The sequence below is a fragment of the Cydia strobilella genome, chromosome 8 (genome assembly GCF_947568885.1).
Source record: "Cydia strobilella chromosome 8, ilCydStro3.1, whole genome shotgun sequence".
In the NCBI taxonomy this organism is placed as follows: Eukaryota; Metazoa; Arthropoda; class Insecta; order Lepidoptera; family Tortricidae; genus Cydia; species Cydia strobilella.
Genome location: NC_086048.1, coordinates 11,336,392 through 11,359,664, shown reverse-complemented (window position 1 = coordinate 11,359,664; position 23,273 = coordinate 11,336,392). Strand labels below are relative to the sequence as shown.

At 35.5% G+C, this 23,273-nt stretch overlaps 1 protein-coding gene across 2 annotated transcripts in view; it reads left to right on the top strand.

Annotated features, from left to right (window-relative positions):
- Window positions 1-23,273, top strand: part of LOC134743634 (uncharacterized) — a 116,606-nt gene that overhangs the window by 67,565 nt on the left and 25,768 nt on the right. For both annotated transcript variants that reach the window (XM_063677211.1, XM_063677213.1), the window contains 4 exons: window positions 1,670-1,818; window positions 2,515-2,625; window positions 3,150-3,291; window positions 5,048-5,254. In XM_063677211.1, coding sequence (XP_063533281.1) covers window positions 1,670-1,818; window positions 2,515-2,625; window positions 3,150-3,291; window positions 5,048-5,254 — 609 coding nt within the window. The remainder of the gene's footprint in view (window positions 1-1,669; window positions 1,819-2,514; window positions 2,626-3,149; window positions 3,292-5,047; window positions 5,255-23,273) is intronic.

Here is a 23,273-nt window from a genome sequence, read left to right as displayed (position 1 = left end):
CTAATTGCTCATCAAGACGTGTCGGAAGACCAAAACAACGTGTGCCTATGTTGCACCAAACCTGCGTTCCACTAGGTACAGCCAGGGTTCAGCATCAGCTCCATCTTGGGTACTGCTCTCCTAATTGCTCATCAAGACGTGTCGGAAGACCAAAACAGCGTGTGCCTATGTTGCACCAAACCTGCGTTCCATTAGGTACAGCCAGGGTTCAGCATCAGCTCTATCTTGGGTACTGCTCTCCCAAGTGCTCATCAAGACGTGTCGGAAGACCAAAACAGCGTGTGCCTATGTTGCACGAAACCTGATTTCCACTAGTACAGCCAGGGTTCAGCATCAGATCCATCTTGGGTACTGCTCTCCTAATTGCTCATCAAGACAGACCAAAACAGCGTGTGCCTATGTTGCACTAAACCTGCGTTCCACTAGGTACAGCCAGGGTTCAGCATCAGCTCAGCTCTATGTATACTAAAACCTTCTCCAGAATGTAACAAACACTTTTCTAAAAACCGCATCAAAATCGGTTCAGCCAAATGCGAGATAATCGCGAACAAACATACATACATACATACATACATACATACATACATATACAAACATACGGATCAAACTGAGAACCTCCTTTTTTTTGAAGGCGGTTAATAAACAAGTACTTACAACCCAAGGATTAAAGTTTCTGGTCGCAGTTTACACGCACACAGTACAGCCAAACACGCAAACAAATATAACTTTTTACACGGCGAGCGACGCACACAATGATAAATAACTTCGTCGTCGTCGATGCAACGTGCGGAGCCGATCAGCAAACGTCCTGCCTCTACCAGCTCCCGCGCGGGACTGAGGCCGCAAGCGCGTGTCACCGATGTTATACCAGTAAAAGGGGAAGTTTTTAAAAAATCGTCAGAAAATAAAAGTTGCAATTTAAATAAAATGAAGTACAGCAACAGTTTAAGTAAACATTGCAGATTATTTGAGTATGCAATCTACGTCGAAAATAAGTAGATTTTCGGAGAAATTGTCACTTGTTTTGAGGTCATTTCTGGAGAAAATTGAATTCGTTTAACTTTCATTTCCTCGAACTCTAAGTCATATAACAACAATGTAATCTGATAAACCTAGAGTACAGAATATGTGTAATACAAATTTACCATTTTTAGCAGTCCAAACTTTACGAAATTTACAAATAAGAGCATCAAAATCAGTGCTTTACACGCGTTTACCTAAACGTCCATCAGAAAAAAATTCATTACTAATTTAGTAAGCCTTTTTTCAAAAAATTGATCTGATAAACCTAGAGATAAGAAGTCGTGCTAATAGAAACCAGTACTTGTTATTTCAATTAGGTAACAAAAGGTGTACAATTTCACAGAAGAAATCTATCAACTTTACATTTTTGCGACTAAAATCGTAACCGGGCTCTTAAAACGCTAGTTTAAAAATTTAGAATAGAACCGAATAGAATAGAATCTGCATTATCATCATATCAGCATATTAAACACCCCTAGCATGGTGTTCCTTATACAAAAGCCTAAACTTTCTCGCATAGGTTATACTTTAAAAGAGTCCAAATTCCACATATCAGCTTTAGAGATTTGCATCCAAAGCCTTTTGAATGTCTGTTAATGATATCTCCGCTATAAATTGTTATTTTAAATTTCTTATTTTTCACCAGCGAGGAGACTAGGAACGGCGAGGACAGCAAAAACGTGTCGCCAGAATCACCAGGCACGCCCACACACGCCTCGGGGTCCCTGTCGCTCTCCGACGGCCGGGATTTCTTCGACGATGAGATCGCTGACCAGCCAGCCCTGCTGTTCAGGAGTGAGTTACTAGAGTCGCCTGTAACTTGTCGTAATGAGTCGTAGTCACCGGACACGGCCACACACGCCTCAGGCCTCGTAGACATGCCAATCGCTAACGCTACGTAGCTAACGAAACGCAACTGTCACTGTCACACTAATATGGAAGAGTGATAGAGAGACACAAAGCGATTCGATAGCGAAGCGCAAGCCTTCCTCACCTTAGCTAGGCCGCCTGGGCAGGGTCCTTGTGGCTTTCGGACGTCTGCTGTGCTGTGCAAATGCTACTTATTACACTATATGAATGATTGATATTCATAATGTGTTCCTGCAATTTTACAGCTCGATGTACAATACAGATACACAGAATACACACGCTTCGGGGTCCTTATCGCTCTCGGATGTTGGGATTTCTTCTACCATTCGATTTAAAAATATTTTCCATGATGACAATATATCCAAGGAGGAAAATGGGGACTACGTTTGTATGGAGAAGCGGTCGTCCGAGGGTCGTCCCCTTTTGTCTGAATTCCTTGCAATAGAGATGATAGACATGACCACAACTAATTGGTATTAATTAACCTGTGAAACACTAGGACGACTAGGACGTTTATCAAATAATTCTTATACCCATTTGTCAGTGTATTGGTCGCTGATTAACTATTCGTACTTATCGTTATATTAATTGCCAAATTGTGATTATAAAACATGTTTACAGAAAACAACGAGGGGAGTCCGCCAAGCAAGCAGGAATCGGAGAACAGTAAGCAACTGAGGAGGTCCAGGGAACGTATTCCCGCAAGTCCGTTAGCTCAAAGAAATCGTAAAGGTAGGCAAATTATAATTATATCTGTGACCAAAATATAATACTTAAAATATTGACAAAAAAGTAGTCTATTACAGAAGATAGTCGATAGGAGCCGTGCGTGTTGGAGGGTCTGCCATCTTGTGGCCTGTATCGAAAACATAAACTGCACAATTGTACATTGACAATTCACGCCAAAGAAAGTACTGCGCTCTACAGTTTACGTACGTTTTCTTGTGCATTGTAGGTTCTGCCATCTTGTGGGCTACATAGGAAGCTTAAACTTGACTATTACAATATTTACAGTTCGCGACAATCAACAGGAGGCTCCTAATGCTTCTATGCCGCCCCCTACAATTCATGCACGCTCCCTACCCTGTAAATCTGTAGTATATTAATACTGTTATTACCCTATTGAACGAGATCGATCTATAAGTTGTAGATACCTACTAAGGTACATTAAGGTGCATTAATACCTACTTACAGATTTCTTTGCCTAGGGTTCCTAGAATTTTTTGAAATGAGAAAATAACTGTTTTTTTTATTAGTGAACGGGCTGAGGAATGGCGGCGCAGAACGGACACCTTCTCTGGACACGTTATCCAGCCTAGCGTCTGACGACCTGATGATGGACAATGACCTCGCGCGATCCGTCACCAGCCTGCAGAGCGTCGACGATTACATCGAAAGGTATTAACACCCTTATTCATAACATTTTACAAGCTTCGATTAGTTAATACCGTTCCATCGGTTCGCCGCTGTCACTGTCACATTTCGCAAGAAAGAACGGGAAAGATCATGCGCGCCAAGTGTCAATTTTGATCGAATTTTGTCGATTTTTATTTATTTTAAAAACGTTACCTTACAATATCGAAATTCTAAAGCTATGAAATTACTTACTATTTAAGTTAAGATTGTTTTTTCTTCTTTTTTGTTTATAGTATCACATAATAAATAACCGAGTAAAGTTTGATTAAAAGTCCGAGTTAGAGGTTACTTTGGGAATTCATTGTGTCGTGCGAAGTGTCATAATTCGTATATCGGAAGCTATGTTATCAAAGATAATATAATCAAGAACTACGTATATTTTTTCCACGTCTACGAATATCAACGCCTCTTAGAAAAACATGATCATGTAAGGAGATTTTTCGCCTTCTGGCTCAGGGAACCGCCTTAATAGCTAATCGAGGCTTGTAGCGCGTATATGAATAACGCCTGCAATTTGTTTACTAGTGAACGGGCTTCGAAACAGCTGACACTGACTGAATCTCAATGAAAACCACACTTGCCTAATTCAACCAAACTTCCGTGTAGGTATGCTCCGTCGACTAAATTGCAAATAAGTACGTAACATTTCTGATAATTAAACAGCGCCTGAAGCACAAACTGAAGCTGAAGAACAGCGTTAGGTATAAGCAGTGCGTTTAAATTTTGTTTACGTAAATAAGTATAGATATAAATATAACTTAATAATGAAACAATCTGTAGTCCGCACATAATAACCGGAGAATCGTACCCAATGACGAAATTGTCTCCTACGCCCCCGCGATCGCTGCACGGCACGGTGCATCATCACCCTTTCCCGAAACGTCGGCTCGAAATCCCTCGGACTTCGTGCGCGAACCGTAGAATGATAACTCAAACCAGAACTTAATTTTATTTTCAATTATAATATTGCTCTCCAAACAAATATCCCAACTGCGACCTTGTTCAAAATAGAGTCATTAAGTAGAAATCCGTGGGATGATTGTCTAGATATGGTTATCAGTGGGAGACGTTGACATTATAAAATGTCAAGTGACCATACTGACCATGGAATGCCGGTTGTCCTATTTTAATACTACTATGTAGGTACCTATAATAAATATTTAATCCGGGTTTTCTACTACTATCCTACCATTTCTTATAAAATTCTAAAATGAAATGAAAATATTCTGTACAAAAGTAGGTATAATTTATATTAAGTTTGCTGACATTTTTCCTCGCGTGTTGTCTTTGAAGTGGCGGTTCTATTTTACTTCACGACAGATGCCGTTTCTTAATGGCGGAAACAAGGAAGCTCGTTTCCGCCAATTAACACAGCTCTTCCTTATATTTATTTTATCATCACCTCATAGACGGTTAATTTATATCGTCCTTTGATTACCCTTTTGGACGATATATGAACGAGATCTGGTATAAATCTTGCAATATTAAGAAAAGAAAATTTGGGATTTCGGGCCGAACGTGTTTCAAGTAGGTAATCAAAGCAAGATTTCCCAGGCAAAGCTAATTTATCCTAGGACACTAGTTTGGTCCAAAAAATCTCATGCCGATTCGAGCAAATGAAACCAATTTGTAAATTTAAACAATTATAAATGTACACTTTTGCTTATCGATTAGCCTACTACTTTCACACTACTCGTAGATGACTGTGTCTAAGATACAATGTGTTTCTACCCACCAGGCTAGACAGTTCTCTACGCAGCGGCCTCAACTCCCTGGACGAGCGTCAGCTCCGCCAGGAGCTCTCCTCGTCTAAGACCGCCGTGCGCCAGTGGAGTCAGCTACTCGAGCAGAACAACTTCTTGGACCGGCAGCTGGCCGCCATGGCGCAGGGCAAGAGCACCACGGAGTCGCTCACGGCCAGCAACACCAGCCTGTCCAACATCGGGTGAGTGGTTTCAATGATCTGCCAGCTCTCCAAGACCGCGTCAATGGAGTCAGCTACTCGCTTTGATTTTGTTTGATATTTTACAGTTAGTATTTTCCTTGTGTTGGTGTGGTGAAACTTTTTGTGTTTCACTCGGTTACAAAATTTGTTTAATCCTCGTGCCTTGAAACTCGCAACGTTCAAGATTCCATTTTTCGAACCACTCGCTACGCTCGTGATTCAATTTTGGGATCTTTCGCTTGCTCGGGTATCAATATTAGCTCGAGCGCTTTACCAATAACTTTGCCCCCTTGTAAAACAAATAGCAGTAAGTACTTAAATAACTATTTTAGTATCATTGGCCTATACGATTCTGAGAAAAAGCAAAAATCCATCCTCTAGAGCATTATTCTATTTATTTTAGCTGAGTCGTTCATAATTTTGGCGTTAATGGTCAGGCTATGCAATAAACTGATCATACAGATGATTAAGCCGTTATAATTTTACGTCTATGTATAGTATGTATATCGAGAACGACCGAATTATTTATTTTTTTACTTCAACGGGGTAATTCTTGGCGACTGTGATTTTCCATTATGTGTTCTGTTAGATTTGTTCACATTCCTGCACATAGTGGTATTTTCATGCGATAGGTATAAACAATTCCTTTATATTGTATAATTATTTTGTGTTGAGATGACGGCTACTCACTGTCATATAAACAACTTGCTAATGCTATTGCTATTTCAACTAGACTAGAAAACAATTGAATAATATTGGAATTTACACAAAAACAAATGAAGGAAAACAATAAATGATCGCGACGTTGACGGTATTATGTCCTAAGTATACAGACATTTACAGACCAACTAATTCAGTGCAAAGTGAATGAATAATAAATTAACAAAGTACCTATGAAAGTTGTTATGGATTGGATGTAACCGCAAAATTTTGGAAATTTCAAGTAAACGTTAACAGTAATTTCTTACGCAACATTGCACTCAGACCAAAGGTAATTGAGAAAGTGTTTAAGTATTTTCGCTTGTAAAAGTCAGCACAAAATATCACTTATTATGCCTTTATTTAACATTTTGGGACAAACCCAGAAAAAAAAAACAAGTCAAATATACAAGCTCATGCACCTCCTGTTGGGCCATACAATAAAGATATATTCTGTATAAGTATAACACTAAGCTCAATGCCTTATCGCTAAAGAGCGACCTTTTTCAAAAAACTTTTTGATAATGATGATATTGCAACGATGTCAGTAAGTATCGGGTATAATAGTGTATATTATATGTGACGTTTTCAAACAAAAGGTACCACATCGTCGATTGTCGATAAGGTTGATTTCAAATTGAAGCTATATGGAAATAGCGCCTTATTGACAACCGACAATATCCTTTTGGTTGAAAATGGCACATATTATCTCGATTTACAGTAGGTAATTTAGCTAGGTACCGCTTTTTAAGAAACGAACATATGCTGAATGCAGGTCTTGATCCCACCATGTTGCACGCCCCCTTTCCGGCAATCAGGTCTCGTCAACTTCTGTAACTGTAAACAATGCACCAAGCCGCTCCATGCACAATTTAATCGTCTGGGCCTCAATATCAATTATGCGCTTCTCGGTTTGAACCCGTTAACGACTTCCTACGCCGCCGTCATGCTTTGCGATAAACAATCGCTTCGTGACAACGCGAAAGAGCTTACGGCTTTTAAAATGCGTCGTCCTTTTTCTTGTCAGATTTTTTTAAATTGCAAACCCAGATTGGTGTCAGGATAAGAAACAAGAAATACATTTGTACGTGGACATCAAAAGATTGTTTGTTTATCCAAAAAAGTACCTTTTAAGCTCCAAACTATGTTGTTATTATGTACCTATAGCTAACTTAGTAAAAACTCATAATATATTAACCCCTCAAAAGCTTACCTATAGCTAACTTAGTAAAAACTCATAATATATTAACCCCTCAAAAGCTTTCTAAACTCTACGCGGCCGACTGTCGAGTCTAATAATTCAGGCTAAAGTATTTAAAAGATAATTTAGTATTTTCAATAGGAACAGACTAAAGCATTTAGTGGACATAATAGTCAGAGAGTCATATAGCAAGATGGAGAAATGCCATGCGGAAAGAAAAGTTGCAATTATTTTAAATGGTCCAATTTTACTGTAATTAGGTACGTAAAGAATCCAAAGCGCCGCGTTTCCGATATTATACCGACACAGTCTGCACATTTTAAATTGGAAAGGTTAACGTAATGTTTAAGGTCAAAAATGTTTTTAAATTGCCATGCTCAATGAGCGTGCCGGATACCAAAGCATAATTGCCGGATACATAATCGAAGAATTCAATGTAAATCTGATGCGAGTAAGCTACGGTGCTGATCGTAGTGATCTAGTGATCGTGTTGCGTGGTTTTACCTCGCATGAGTTTTTAAGCGAACTACATACCAACCGTAATTTTATTCACTTAACTACATATTTAGAATTAAAACAAATACAATTTTTACATTTAGGTATTAAAGTTGAATTCGTGTGGAAAATATAATAGCAGATAGCTTACCCAAGTCTCAGTTTTCTCCTTTATTCCATATATTTTCCTAACTAACATCAATGTTTGAGCGATGGGATGGCTTAAGTCACTTAAGTGGCATGTATACCTACACGTAATTATTAATTAAAATGAGAATCTGTACGCGGTACCTGCCTCCTTAACTCTTAACATGTTTTTGACTTATTCTATTCAATATAATGCAATCAAATTTGTACGAGGCAGTCGTAATCACTAATCAGAGAGAATTTCAAACTTAAAACGTGTGATATCCATCAATTTTCGCCTCGCTCATGTACTGACAATTGAGTCTATCATATCGTTATTCTATTCTAATGCTGGGCAAAGTCCTCCCCCCTCTCATGATGTTAAATTTATATATATGGGATATATTATGTAATATTATAGTATTAAGTTACGTGCTCAATTTGCAGTGCCCTTACAGGGTTCATAGCTAGATCACCATTTAAATGTATTAACCTTATTGTACCTATGAAAGCAATAAATTACTGATTACTGATTCTTAAAACTTGAACACGTTTGTATATGTGGACCATTTTAGAAATGCTCTCGATACATGTGTTGAGCACAATAATATTATCATAGTATTCATAGTTTAGTTTGATTAAACTTGGACATAATACAAAAGTTATGTTGGCACAATTGGATTATAATGTAAGGTGTGTTTAGTTTAGAACAAAGGCAGCCGTTTTGGTTCCAATGCCGTTGCTGCTGCTGTTCCAATGTTGTGGTTGTTTGTTTGACCTCCATGTGCGCGCAGTGCGACCATAGCGGCTCCACGACAAACGAGTAGAGTAGAGCTGCCTTCTAGTGGTGCTTTCAACGCGGTAAACGATATGCGAAACATTTACCTTTGTCTTGGCAGGGATCGTCACGTACAGCAATCGCCATATTATAAGATACCTAGCAACTAGGTATATTTAAGCTTGTCTATCTCAATATTCTCAATGTTGGGTGCAATTTTATTTTGTTATTGTCCGTTCATTACATTGTCATTATAGTTGTCTATTTTTACCCACTTCCCTGTTGATTTATTATTCGAATATCAAAAAGTTCATTAAAAAAGTCCACACCGCTTCTGTCCAAATGAAAATGCTTTACATGAGTTTACATAGCTCATTTAAGTTACTTACTACCGCACCAAAAGAAAAAATTAAAAACCGGAAAAGTGCGAGTCGGACTCGCCCACCGAGGGTTCCGTACCTTTTAGTATTTGTTGTATAGCGGCAACAGGAATACATCATCTGTGAAAATTTCAACTGTCTAGCTATCACGGTTCATGAGACAGCCTGGTGACAGACAGACGGATAGACGGACAGACGGACGGACAGTGGAGTCTTAGTAATAGGGTCCCTTTTTTACCCTTCGGGTACGGAACCCTAAAAATACCTATAAGTAGCGCTTTCTAGCCATAAGGGAGGTTTTAATTAAAACACTAAAATATATTCCACGGTGGTAAAAACCCTTTTTTGCTTAAACTCTTGCAAATTCCTAATTGGATTTCAGAAAACTAATCAATAATTGCAAAATACCGGGTTTCAAACAATCTGCATAAAAAAGCATTGTGCAAGAGAATTTCGCCGCGCGGGCACGAATTTTCAAGGTGGATTTTACGGCGAGCTTTGTGACGAAAGGTCCTTGCTCCATGAGGTAATCAGATAAAGCGTGGCGCAGCTGGCGGTACATTCAGAATGCTTACTGAGCCCAGGCAACTCAAACATGAAGGCAAACCAGTATAAATATGGCCTAGACATCCCTAACAACCAAACGTAATCGGAGAGTGCAGTTACATAGGTCCGCCTGAGCGTTCATCTCTCTTACGCTTGGTCGGCGGTTGGATTAATACCCCTGGCACGGGGCTTCGCGGTCCATCTCGAGTGCGGTGGATTGCAGCTAGTCTGCTAATGGTTGCGCGCGAGAACGAACGCGGCACGAGCACGACGCGTACTGCACGCCGCGCCGGCACGACACACGTGCTAATCGATCGAATTATTGATCGGGTCATTGATCAAACTGTAACTGAAATTGTGCTACTAGGTCACCAAGTTTAAGTCGGAGTGATGTGTAAATTATGTTTATGAGTGCACCATTGTTAGATGTCTTTTGTTTTGAAAATATCAGGGTTATTGTGTTCGTCCAAGTGGAAGAAATCCTGTTGACACAAATAAACGCTGCAGAGATTACTGCTTCCAGGTCGTTAATTCAATTAGCCGGTGCGTAAACAAACCCCGGGGTCATTCTGAACGGCCGTTTCATTCAGCGGCAACGTTTTAAACGCCAACATTTGCAAACTACCTAATATAGTAATACTTATTTATTTAGAATTGAAATCAGTATACATCAATCATCATAAATACATATAAGGATTGAGTAAATCGTAGGTTCCAAATTTCATAATTATTTTTACATTGTCTAGTCATTTATTTAATTAGGAGGATATTTTAGGTAGGTAACCTGCCGGTCGAAAAGAAGCATCTAAAAGCCCATAAACATTTTAATAAGGAGACTTCGTGAACGAAATGTCCAACAGCGGGTAAAACGGTGGTAGTACTATTTGCCTAAGAATCACCCTCCTACGTTCCTTGGTCTTGGAAATGGCATGCAACAGTCCCGCCAGTCCCTTGAACGGTCGTGTTCAATGAAATGTAAAAACTGCACTTATTTTTAGCTTTGCACGTGCAGCAAATATGGTCCTTCAGTCTTTGAACTAATGATTTATTGTGGTAGGGTAGGGTACAATACAAACAGTTGACACTGTTATCATTCAGGATGAGGATCATTACTCAAATTGACTGCATTGTCTGGTCATTGACTTTCTATTTAAGTGTGCAAAGATAAAGTTTGTCGTAATTGCACTAGCAATGATAACAATTTCATGACATGTTTCCTTTGATTAAGCACGTTTGAAATTGTAATTTATTTATATGTATTAGATACGCATGAAACACCATTTATCGCATTTGTATACGTTCATTTTCTATAGGGTTGTTGACAGAAGTTGTAATAAGTTGGAAACTTAAAAAGTATATGGGAATAATAAAAAAATACAAGACCTCAGTTTCAAAAATTTTTTTTCACAAACTTTTTTTTTAAGAGCCGGGAAATTGCAGACATAGTGTACTTAGTAAATATTATTAAAGGTAATGTAGATTGTCCAAATTTACTTAATAAGATCTCTTTTAATGTTCCGTCAACGACGCTTAGGCATTTTCGTCCCATCAGTAATTACTAGGTATAGAAAAAACAGTTTCTTATGCAGGGCAAGCATGAGCTTAAATATTGTTTTTATAAAATGTAATATCGACATATTTAGTGAGCATATCAATAATAAAAAATAAATAAATTAGATACTTCATGGGTGATAATGATTCTGGCGCAGGTCATGGCTAATATGCACTACCTAACAGGTTTTACCTTCTTTTTTACTTATTTTTTGTAATAATGTATCATATTCATATTGATCCTCTTTTCTTGTGCTGTAAGAACTTGTACATGTGTAATTAAGTTGGGCAATAATCTTGTTATATTTTATTACGTTTCTATAAGTAAAAACCTATAATTTGCTTTCTAATTCTATTATAGTTTTTGGATATGTATAGCGCTGTTGGTTTTCCATGTACCAAAATAAAATATAATAAAACATCATGCACGAAAACGAACATGTAAGTACATTACTTTATAGTCATAACATGTAAATGTTATGAAGGGACGACTTCATATCGAATATAAATGCGATCGCATTAGCTAGTCTGATAACAATCCCTTTTTTATAATTATTGTTATTGTTATTGAATACCTACTCGTATCCATCCGTAACTCGAGATGCCGACTGTTTCAGTTTCAAACCGCAATTATGCAACAGTTAACCACCCTAGTATTGACCATGAAGGCTAAGATTTCAACACGTGCAACTAGTAAAACTTAATAACTTCATATTATAGTTAAATTAAAAAATCTTAAAAACTCCCAACGCAATGAAACGGATGAACCGAATTTGATAAAATATGTCTAAGAACCAGCGCTTTCTTAGTGGTAAGTAAGTTATAACTGTGAATATTCAAATCATTTTAGGTGAAGCCCGACCAGTTAATATATAATCATTGTCAAGAGGGCGCTGTTTATTAGTGTTCCGATACAACATTTTGTTGATGGAGATGGAACACTTATGGGATCACTTCGGTTTTGCAAATCAGTTATTGTCATTGTATAATTATGGTCAATGGTGACAGTTCAGTATAGTATGAAAAACCGGTCAAGTGCGAGTTCGTTTAACTCGCGCACCGAGGGTTCCGTAGAAATTTTAAATTTTCTCACGAAGATTTTTGACCAGAATCATAAGTAATAAGCGTAAGTGTGTATAGCCCCTTCAATCGGCAAATTGGCTAACTAATTTGCGCGACCTGTATTCTTTGTCTGGGATAATTCTTTATCATGTGAACCAATTTCAACAATTTTTATTTTATTTGAAAGAAGTTGGCTTTAGTGTAATCTCATAGATATTTCAAGTATAATAAATACCCGCAAAGGGACTTAAATTACATATTAAATTACAAAATGTTTTTTGATAATAAAAAAAAGTATTCAAGATAGAGGTGTGATTATATTTTCCTGTAATATTTATGATAATGTTATTATTGTGTAAAAATTTCATAATTTATGGTTGGTAAACTTCGGAGATAAGGGGGGGGTGGTATTTTTTTTACATTTCCCTTCATGTCAATTTTTTTTTCACTATGAAAAAAAAAATATTTTGTAATATTCAGTTTGAGCTCTTTCAAATGATATCCCACTCGACCTAGCAACTAGACTTTGAAATTTTGCCCCCTCTTTATATTGGACATTTTCCATAATTAATAAAAAAAATATTAAAAAATTATACTTCCAATGTGTTTGGGTTGTCGTTCTTCATGACTGTTCCAAATTTCAAATCGATAGCTCAAGTAGTTCTCGAGATATTTAACTATGTGACAGACAGACGGACGGACAGAGTCGCACCATAAGGGTAATATTCAGTTTGAGGTCTTTCAAATGATATCCCACTCGACCTAGCAACTAGACTTTGAAATTTTGCTCCCTCTTTATATTGGACATTTTCCATAAATAATAAAAAAATATTAAAAAATTATACTTCCAATGTGTTTGGGTTATAGTTCTTCATGACTGTTCCAAATTTCAAATCGATAGCTCAAGTAGTTCTCGAGATATTTAACTATGTGACAGACAGACGGACGGACAGAGTCGCACCATAAGGGTTCCTTTGGTACCTTTTTGGTACGGAACCCTAAAAAATAGTTTCAATGAAATTCCGCAACATGGTGCGTGATCATATATTTCTGGTCAGGCTTTATATATTTATTCCCCAATTCCGAATTTAAATCAATCAATACAATCGACTTACTAAATTCGGTATCAGTAGGTATCAGATTGAATTTAAAAGGCGCATAGATACCTATGTATTTTCTTGGATATCACGGGCCTATAAATCCCGGTCTTTTGATAGGCTTGCGGGGGATATAGATCCAACACGTAGAGGCCCCTTGGAGAGCTTTAATGTCATGTAGAACGCCTGCTGGAACCCGTTATATCTTTATTATTATAAAAATAAAATTAGATATAAGAGGCCGTAGTCGGTTTTGGAGCAAAAATTTTAAATTGATAGATTTAGTCGTTGAAATTATACACGTTTTGTTACGTAATATCTACCTAAATAACAAGTATTGGTTTCTATTAGCACGTCTTCTCATCTTGCCTTTTAATAATGGGGTCGCGAGTGTGCGTCACCGGTAATATATGAAAAGAAGGGGCAGTTTTTAAAAAATCATAAAAAATGTATGGTGGTAAATTATACAAATTGATGTATAAGAATAGTTTCAGCAAATGTTGTAGATTGTTTATATATAAAAATTACGCTGAAATTAAGTCGATTTTCAGAGAAATTGTCACTTGTTTTGAAGTAATTTCTGGAGAAAATTGATTTCGTCTAACTTTCATTTACACTACTTCAAAGTCATAATAATAAAAATGTAGTCTGATAAACGTCAAGTACAGGATATGTGTAATATAAAATCACCATGTTTAGCCGTCCAAACTTTACGAAATTTACAAATAAGAGCGACAAAATCAGTGCTTTACGCGCGTTTACCTAAACGTCCATCAGAAAAGCAAACATTACTAATTAGACCTGTACCAATAACTTCTGAGGTTATAAGAATATTAATGTTGCTTATTTTTTATATATAGTTTCCAGACCATATACTAAACCTAAAAATAATATTTTGTGTCATCCTAGGTATTTGCTTAGGTAGAAATTTAGATATTTCTTTTTTCAATCAGCATTCTGTAAAAAAAATATTCGAGACGAAATTCTTTGTTTCCCTGTAAAGGCAAAGTGGCTTCCGACGTACACACGCATTTTGTGTCATTTTCATCCACGGGTATAATGGCATTTAATAAATACCTAATATTGATCCTAAAACGCCTAAAAAAATATTAGAGTCGGTAAGTGAAGTGTTGTACTTTACAGAACATTGTTATATGTTATTCAAACAAATCTGTGTCAAATTCATCCACCGCTTTTATTTAAAAAAATTTTTTTTCTAATTAACACCCTGTATCTGCCACAAAAAAAAATTCATATTATTAAGTTTACGTCTATAATATTATAATACCACATTGAGACATCATTCATAATTTGGGTCATTTTGATCCACGGTTTTTTTTCTATCTGGCAAAATAAAACTCAATTGAGCAAGAAGGGCGTGCGCGGGGAAGGGTACCTACGCGGGTGGGGTGCTTATTATACTTGCCGCAATATCAGCTGGCGACTGAGATCTTAATACTATCTCCTTTACCCTTGTTAAGTTAAGACCAACCAAGAGATGGCATTATGAGCTGTCTCGCCACTTAGTTTTGCGATACAGTGTATTTATTTCATTCGGAGGCATAATTACATTGTCTTATCAATCTTACCGTAGTAGGTATATAAATATAATTAAAAATAAACTGTAGGCTGCACTCCTCATACTGACCAACATTTGTGACGTTCCTAATCAAAAGGTACCACTTTCTCTGACAGGTTATTTGTATAAAGATATAATCAAATTTCGTCTTTATGGTAAACGACAAAGTGGTACCTACCTTTTGATTGAGAATGTCACATCAGCGACTTAAAAATTACTTTTGTTTCGATTTTTAGTAGACTTTTTAAGTTTATTTTAAGACTCAATTTATTGTGATTTTTGTTATGTTTAAGCGTGGCAAGCAACATTAATTACATTGATGATGATGTTCATTAAATACAATATTTTTTCATACTATACTGAACTGTCACCCTATACGTGAGAATGAACAGCGCCCTCTTGACAATGATCATATATTACTGGTCAGGCTTTAATATGTGTCATAATTTAGTAAAGTCCCCTTTGTGGATTCTAAGTTTCCGAGTTACAGCAGTTTAGTGAAAGCGTTTTTTTTTTAAATATAAATTAAGGGTTGAATAAAGAGGAAAGAAAATTTGATTATTTTTGCGCTACGACGCACGGTTTAGGAGATACAGCCCTATAAAGTTTTTTTTATTGTTTTTTTCTTTTTTACATTGTGTTTTTTGTATATTACTTTGAGGTTTCATAAAGGGGAACGAAAATTTAATTATTTTTGCGCTACGACGCATGGTTTAGGAGATCAAGCCCTATAAAAAAAAACTTTTTTTTTGCGTTTTTTTTTGTATAAATTAATGGTTACATAAAGGGGACCGAAAAGTTGATTATTTTTGCGCTACGACGCACGGTTTAGGAGATACAGCCCTATATAGATTTTTTTCTTTTTCTTTTTTACGTTTTTAAATCTTAATTAAGGGCTTCTTAAGGGGAACGAAAATTTGATTATTTTTCGCTACCATGCACGGTTTAGGAGATACATCCCTAAAGTTTTTTTTTCTTTTTTTTGTCATTGCGTTTTTTGTTATTACTTTGGGGTTTCATAAAAGGGAACGAAAATTTTATTATTTTTGCGCTACGACGCACGGTTTAGGAGATACAGCCCTAAAATGATTTTTTTCTCTTTTTCTTTTTTGCGTTTTTAAATCATAATTAGGGGCTTCTTAAAGGGGAACGGATATTGATTATTTTTGCGCTACGATGCACGGTTTAGGAGATACAGCCCTATAAAGTTTTTTGTTATTATTTTTTTCTTTCTTTTTCTTGTGTTTTTGTATATTATTTTGGGGCTTCATAAAGGGGAACGAAAATTTTATTATTTTTGCGCTACGACGCATGGTTTAGGAGATACAGCCCTATAAAGATTTTTTTTTAAATTTTGCGTTTTTTTAAATATAAATTATGAGTTGCATAAAGGGGAACGAAAATTTTATTGTTTTTGCGGTACCACGCACGGTTTAGGAGATACAGCTCTATAAATTTTTTTTCCTGGTTTTTTTTTGTTTTTTTTTAAAGTATTAATTACGGGTTTCTTAAAGGGGTTTTTTAAATTATTTTTGCGCTACGACGCATGGTTTAAGAGATACAGCCCTATAATGATTTTTTTTTAATTTTGCGTTTTTTTTTAAATATAAATTATGGGTTGCATAAAGGGGAACGAAAATTTTATTATTTTTGCGCTACGACGCATGGTTTAGGAGATACAGCCCTATAAAGATTTTTTTATTGTTTTTTTTCTATTTTTCTTTTTTACATTGTGTTTTTTGTATATTACTTTGAGGTTTCATAAAGGGGAACGAAAATTTTATTATTTTTGCGCTACGACACATGGTTTAGGAGATACAGCCCTATAAAGATTTTTTTTTAAATTTTGCGTTTTTTTAAATATAAATTATGGGTTGCATAAAGGGGAACGAAAATTTTATTGTTTTTGCGGTACCACGCACGGTTTAGGAGATACAGCTCTATAAAGTTTTTTTTCCTGTTTTTTTTTGTTTTTTTTTTAAGTATTAATTACGGGTTTCTTAAAGGGGTTTTTTTAAATTATTTTTGCACTACGACGCATGGTTTAAGAGATAATGATATGTTTTTTTTTAATTTTGCGTTTTTTTTTAAATATAAATTATGGGTTGCATAAAGGGGAACGAAAATTTTATTATTTTTGCGCCACCACGCACGGTTTAGGAGATATTATATCTATATATATAGCTATAATAGCTCTATAAAGTTTTTTTTCCTGGTTTTTTTTTAAGTTTTAATTAAGGGTTTCTTAAAGGGGAACGAAAATTTGATTATTTTTGTGCTACGATGCACGGTTTAGGAGATGCAGCCCTATAAAGATTTTTTGTTGTTTTTTTTTTTCATTGTGTTTTTTGTATATTATTTAGGGGTTCCGTAAAGGGGAACGAAAATTTTGTTCTTTTTGCGCTACCACGCACGGTTTAGGAGATATAGCTCTATAAAGATTTTTTCCTGTTTTTTTTTTTGTTTTTTTTTTAAGTATTAATTACGGGATCCTTAAAGGGGAACGAAAAATTGATTATTTTTGCGCTACGATGCACGATTTAGGAGATGCAGCCCTATAAAGATTTTTTTTTTTGTTTTTTTTTTCATTGTGTTTTTTGTATATTAGTTTGGGGTTCCACAAAGGGGAACGAAAATTTGATTATTTTTGCGCTACGACGGTTTAGGAGATACAGCCCTATAAAGTTTTTTTTGTTTTTTTTTTCATTGTGTTTTTTGTATATTACTTTGGGGTTCCGTAAAGGGGAACGAAAATTTTATTATTTTTGCGCTACGACGCACGGTTTAGGAGATACAGCCCTAAAATGATTTTTTTTCCTCTTTTTCTTTTTTGCGTTTTTCAATCTTAATTAGGGGTTTCTTAAAGGGATTTTTTTTAATTATTTTTGCGCTACGATGCACGGTGTAGGAGATACAGCCCTATAAAGTTTTTTTGTTATTTTTTTTCTTTTTTTTCATTGTGTTTTTAGTATATTACTTTGGGGCTTCATAAAGGGGAACGAAATTTTTATTATTTTTGCGCCACCACGCACGGTTTAGGAGATATTATATCTATATATATAGCTATAATAGCTCTGTAAAGTTTTTTCCTGGTTTTTTTTTAAAGTTTTAATTAAGGGTTTCTTAAGGGGAGCGAAAATTTGATTATTTTTGCGCTACGATGCACGATATAGGAGATACAGCTAATACAGCCCTATAAAGATTTTGTTTCTTTTTTATTTATCATGTATGTCTTTTGGGTTACATAAAGGGGAACGAAAATTTTATTATTTTTGCGCTACGACGCATGGTTTAGGAGATACAGTCCTATATATTTTTTTACAATGCATGTGCTCGAAAAGTGCGTTTCCTACGGAGCCATATCGTGCGGAAAGTACTGCTTTTCCGCACTAGTGCTTTTTGTTTTCAATTTTTTTTTACAGTACATATGGTGCTACTTTCTCGCACTAGTGCGGAAAAGAGCACTTACCGTGCATATGTCGAAAGTTTAAAGGGCCATATGTACTGTAAAACGTACGATACACGTGCGAATAAGTAATTCGCAACTCGTGTCGATTTAAAACACTCCTTTTAATAATTAAACTTATTTGCCATGACATGTTTTTTTATTTACTCGCACAATGCATAGTAAAACATTGTATGATACACGTGCGTAAAGATGACTTCCGCACTTGTTGCATAAATAGCAATTTTTTTTATCAAAGAATGAAAGAAAGTCACGGTATTAATAACCAAATTTTACTTTAGTGGTACCTTTTCCCTATCACTGTCACAAATGTATGTGGCGTTCACGTAAACGCGATATTTTTAAGATTTGCCTGCGCAATGTTGCCAGCTCGCTCGCAAATCAAACATGTACTTACAGTTCTTTTGCATAATGGTGACATTGTACAATATCTATGAGTTTTAAATAGGTAAAAGATAATTCGACGCATTCTTTGCTTGCTTGTTGCTTGTTGTTGTGTTGTTTGCGTAACTTCTTTGAATAAGTTGCGTTAATTTGGCGCACAGGCGAAGTAAACATGCGTTGCGTACGGCAAGGTCACGCCGCGGCCCCACCCTGCACGGCCTCCGTTGCCCATTCAGACCGCCCGCTAGCTTCGTTTGAACGCAAATAATATTTTTGTAATATTTGTTTATGCAGTGGATGCAAGTGACACAAATTCATACATCTTATTTATCTTGCATTTCAAATTAATAAGATGTAAACTCTAATATCTTTAATATTCTTTTGTAACGGTGACTGCCTGTTACAACAAAATCATCAAATATCTTATGAAGCTATGCCTTAATAAGACACAAAATCATTTAATGGACCTATTTAAACGATTAAATTCGACCTAAGTAATTTTTTTTAACTCTAATTTTTTTTTGTGTCATTTAGAATATTATGACATAGTATCAGATTGCAGTGGACGTAATTGACACAAACTATGTTTTCACACTAAAAACACTATCCTAAATGCAACACAGTTACATGTGTTCTCTCGAATATTTTTTTCTCCAAGATAATTCAAAATAAAAAATAATTACCACAAAATAACAAATTACTAGAAAAGCAAATTATATATATGACACAAAACAAAATGTAAGATTTACATCTTAACAAAGTATTCATAAGCGAAAACAGAATTGACTTTAATATTTTTATAACCTAGGGGTCAAAATATAGCCAGCGGTACAGGTCTATAATTTAGTGAGTCTGTTTTCAACAAATTGATCTGATAGAAGGTAAGATAAGAAGATGCGCTAATAGAAACCAGTAGTACAATTTCACCGACTAAATCTATCAATTATACATTTTTGCGACTAAAATCGACACCGGCCTCATAATACTTAAAATAAAATGCATTATGTTGCGAGTGTCATATTTATTGGAAATGTTAGCTGGCATACGTTGGCAATACAATACCCTGTTATCTTTTAGATATGACGCCTAATGGCTATCGCAGGACAAATATTTACCTCTTCACAAGAGCTTCTATCTGCTCCAGAAATAATCTCGGATCGATCGACAGATGCGAACTACATTCAAGCTTGGTCTAAAATATGTAGGTATTACATACTTTGTAGAAATAATTAGAGATTATTTTAACCTACTAATTAAAAAGCGCTTTTAATATGACTTCTGTTTATTTTACGTTTGCTAGGAATTCAAAATTGTGGTAGCCTGACAGTCACTAGGCCGGTTTTGTTATAACATTTCGGTGCGTGATCGCTGCGTCAACGTTTTTTTAAAGCACCGACGTATCTGATTGAGATTTGCGTGATGATAAAATAACTGCACATGTTAACACCGTTAGCCATAGATACTGGGCAACATGAACTGCAAAGTTCATCATGACATAACAGTTCGTAATACTCATGTTCATCATTCGTGCTCGGCACCAATAAATATCATGTGTTGTGGCGCATGACATCCGTAGTTAATCGTTGTCAATCACCGAACGGCACATCACAGCGCACAGTTGAATCGGCTCGATATAATATCAATATATTAGATCATTTGTATACGGGTGCAAGCGAGTGATTTTATTGTTATATCATAGCAATCAGTGACAGATATCTTCCAGCCATATATTATCCGGCCTTCACCACTGGAGGGCTTCGACATCTATTTCAGTTTATGATAGATATCTTATGAAATATTTGCTCAGCAGAGTGCTGTAGGACGACTTTTCCGGAACCTGTAAATTGGACGTGATAGTTAGACTACTGATATTCCAAGACTAGCCGGCCATTTTTTATAACCTTTGACTACAAATTCATATTTCCCGTAATAGCAGTGATTTGATACTTTAGTTTAGGGGTTGGGAAAATGTAGTAGGGCGATATCGTATAAGCGTGCGTGCTAGTACTGTTTGTCCAAATTCCGTTGCCATGGCAACATTGAATTGCTTTTACCGGCCTCCATTTTCGGCATTTACTGTGCAGTGCGGTATTTAAACGGCCCGAGTGCTAATGTTAATTAAAAATTAAATACTAGTTACTTGATCATTCTGTTATGTAAATGTTTAATCCCGAGTAAAAGTGCATTGAATACTGCTTCTTTAGACATGTAACATTAAGCGTATCAGCATTCCAAGTATATCAGAATACCTACCTAAATGTCGATGTCGGTCTGTGCGGCTATTGATGATGACTCTAACAGTATTGGAGACTCGTGAGTTAATTAATTAATTAGTGAATTAGATCCTTATGTTGGGCTTTCATAAGCCCGAGTGAATATTTTAATATGTACCTACTTACTTGTAGCAAAAAAACTGGTTTCTGTTAGTCACCTAATTGCAAATTACCGTTTCTTTTGAGCTTAGTTGGTAATTAGCAGGCGGTCACGTAACTGTAAATAGACACACGTTTAATAGTATTTTTATATGATCATCAAACTGCTGGAAATATTATAGATAGATACGTAAGAGGTGGAATTTGTACTTCATTAGAAATAAGCCGTAACAATACTTTATTTAGTAGCGTAACGTTTCATTAACGTGCGTGTTAAGTCAGTCAATAACGAAAAGTAAAATATTATGACATGCCTAACATTTTTAAATTCGCATCATTGCAGAGCAAACAGCCCGAGTCATTAAAAATTAAATTGCAGTCGGGGGACCTTTTGAATCTGAAAATGCATTACATCAAGGTCCCCCGACTGCAATCGACATAAAATACACAGGTACAGTCACGTCATAAATATGCATAAACCTTTGTATTTACTGTGAATGACTGTAAGTGTACATTATGTAACTAACATCAAAATGATTTTTAGCTTTTCAGTTCGCTTGAAAATTCAGCAGTCGTGTTTTTAATTTTTTAATAAATTTATTTTATTTTATTTATTTTAGTGACAAAACGAACTAAAACTATGATTTATAAAAAAATCCAGGCAATTTTTAAATGTGGATATTAAATTTGACCTTTTAATTAGCTCAAATTCTTATCGGTATGGACTATCTATCTAAAAATATATGTATTCGAATAAAATGCTGGAAAACCCATAAAAAACTTAAACGTTGTCATTCACAAAGTTAATGCGACTTCAACTTTATTCGACTATAGTAAACACCCCTATAATGGACGTCTCAGTCAAGCCGCAAATCCTGTGAAATAAAAAATAAGTATTTAACATCAACAAGTTTGACGTTTCATTAATTTCTATCTGCTTTAAAAGATATGGCGTTATACCACCCGTAACTGAAAAAAAGCATAGTTTTAATTTATGATTAAATTATGTTGAAACCAATTGCGGTCATCGAAAACATAAAATACGAATAGGACATTCAACTTTTAACGTGCATAGCGGTAGAAATATTACAGGTATTAGAAAAATACTAAAAAAATTCTCTTAAATATCTCATATTTAGTTCCGTTACCTACCATAGCTGCATAATGGAGACGTCACTACGATCAGAATTAGGTAACATAATAAAATTCTTTGCAAAAGCAAGAAGACATCAAATTGGCAGTGTCTTGACCTGGCTTTGCGTAACTGTAAAATTAACTTTATTTTTGCGGATTTTCCATTTCGGAACAAAAAAATTGTTAAATGGGATTTGTTTTAGTACGAGCTGAAGTCGAAATCAAGGTAGCAAATGACGAGTATCAACGTCAACAAATTTATAGTAAAAACTACGGCCCTTGCAGAAAAATCAAAGTTCCTTATTTACGTGTGTTTGTCTTATTCTTAGATAAATTTATCAAATGCTAAGCTAATGTTGTTAGTTTGGAAGAAAATAATAACGAAATATAAATATCGAATGATATTGTTCTATCCAAACGAATGGTACAATATTATAGTTCTATAAAATGATACAATTGTTTTTATATTATTTATTGTAGAAAAATAAATTAGTTTCAATCTCATTAAGAGGGGGATTAAAATCAATTTTATTTTGGTCTTAATGCAAGGGACCCTAAAAACGTCTAGCAGACATAACGTTTAGCGGTTTAAAAAATACGTTATTTATTTTGCAAGCAGTTCCTTTCACACTGCAGTACCTAATGATCGTGGTCATTGTCATCAGTAGGTAGTTGCGGACCCAAGGAATTTACCACTTCCAAATTTACTCAAAATCGGGAAAAACCAAATCTATATAAAATGTTTGTTTACAGCTGAATAGGACTTTTTGTTTGTTTATTTAAGTAGATCACAGTTGCAAGTTTTTTGTTTTCTTGTAGCGTAGCATTTCGTTTCTCAAAGCGTCAGCAAATTATTTTAAAACAAAACAGGTACTCGTATTTTATTAACATAAACTACTACTTTACCCTGGTACCATACCATATACCAATTCGTTATCCGCCAAACCGTAAACGTATAAGATTGAACATGATCGTAAAATAAATGCTAGATGATAGATAGATATATCCTTATTGTCTACTCATATAGGATGATACAATAGCTTCACATGAAAACTCAAGGGAAATGCAATGGAGTTGGCCGGTCGAAGTGTTTAGCAGATGGCGCCAGCATAGCTTGCCCTGTCAATGCCTTGGATTGTGTCAACTTTT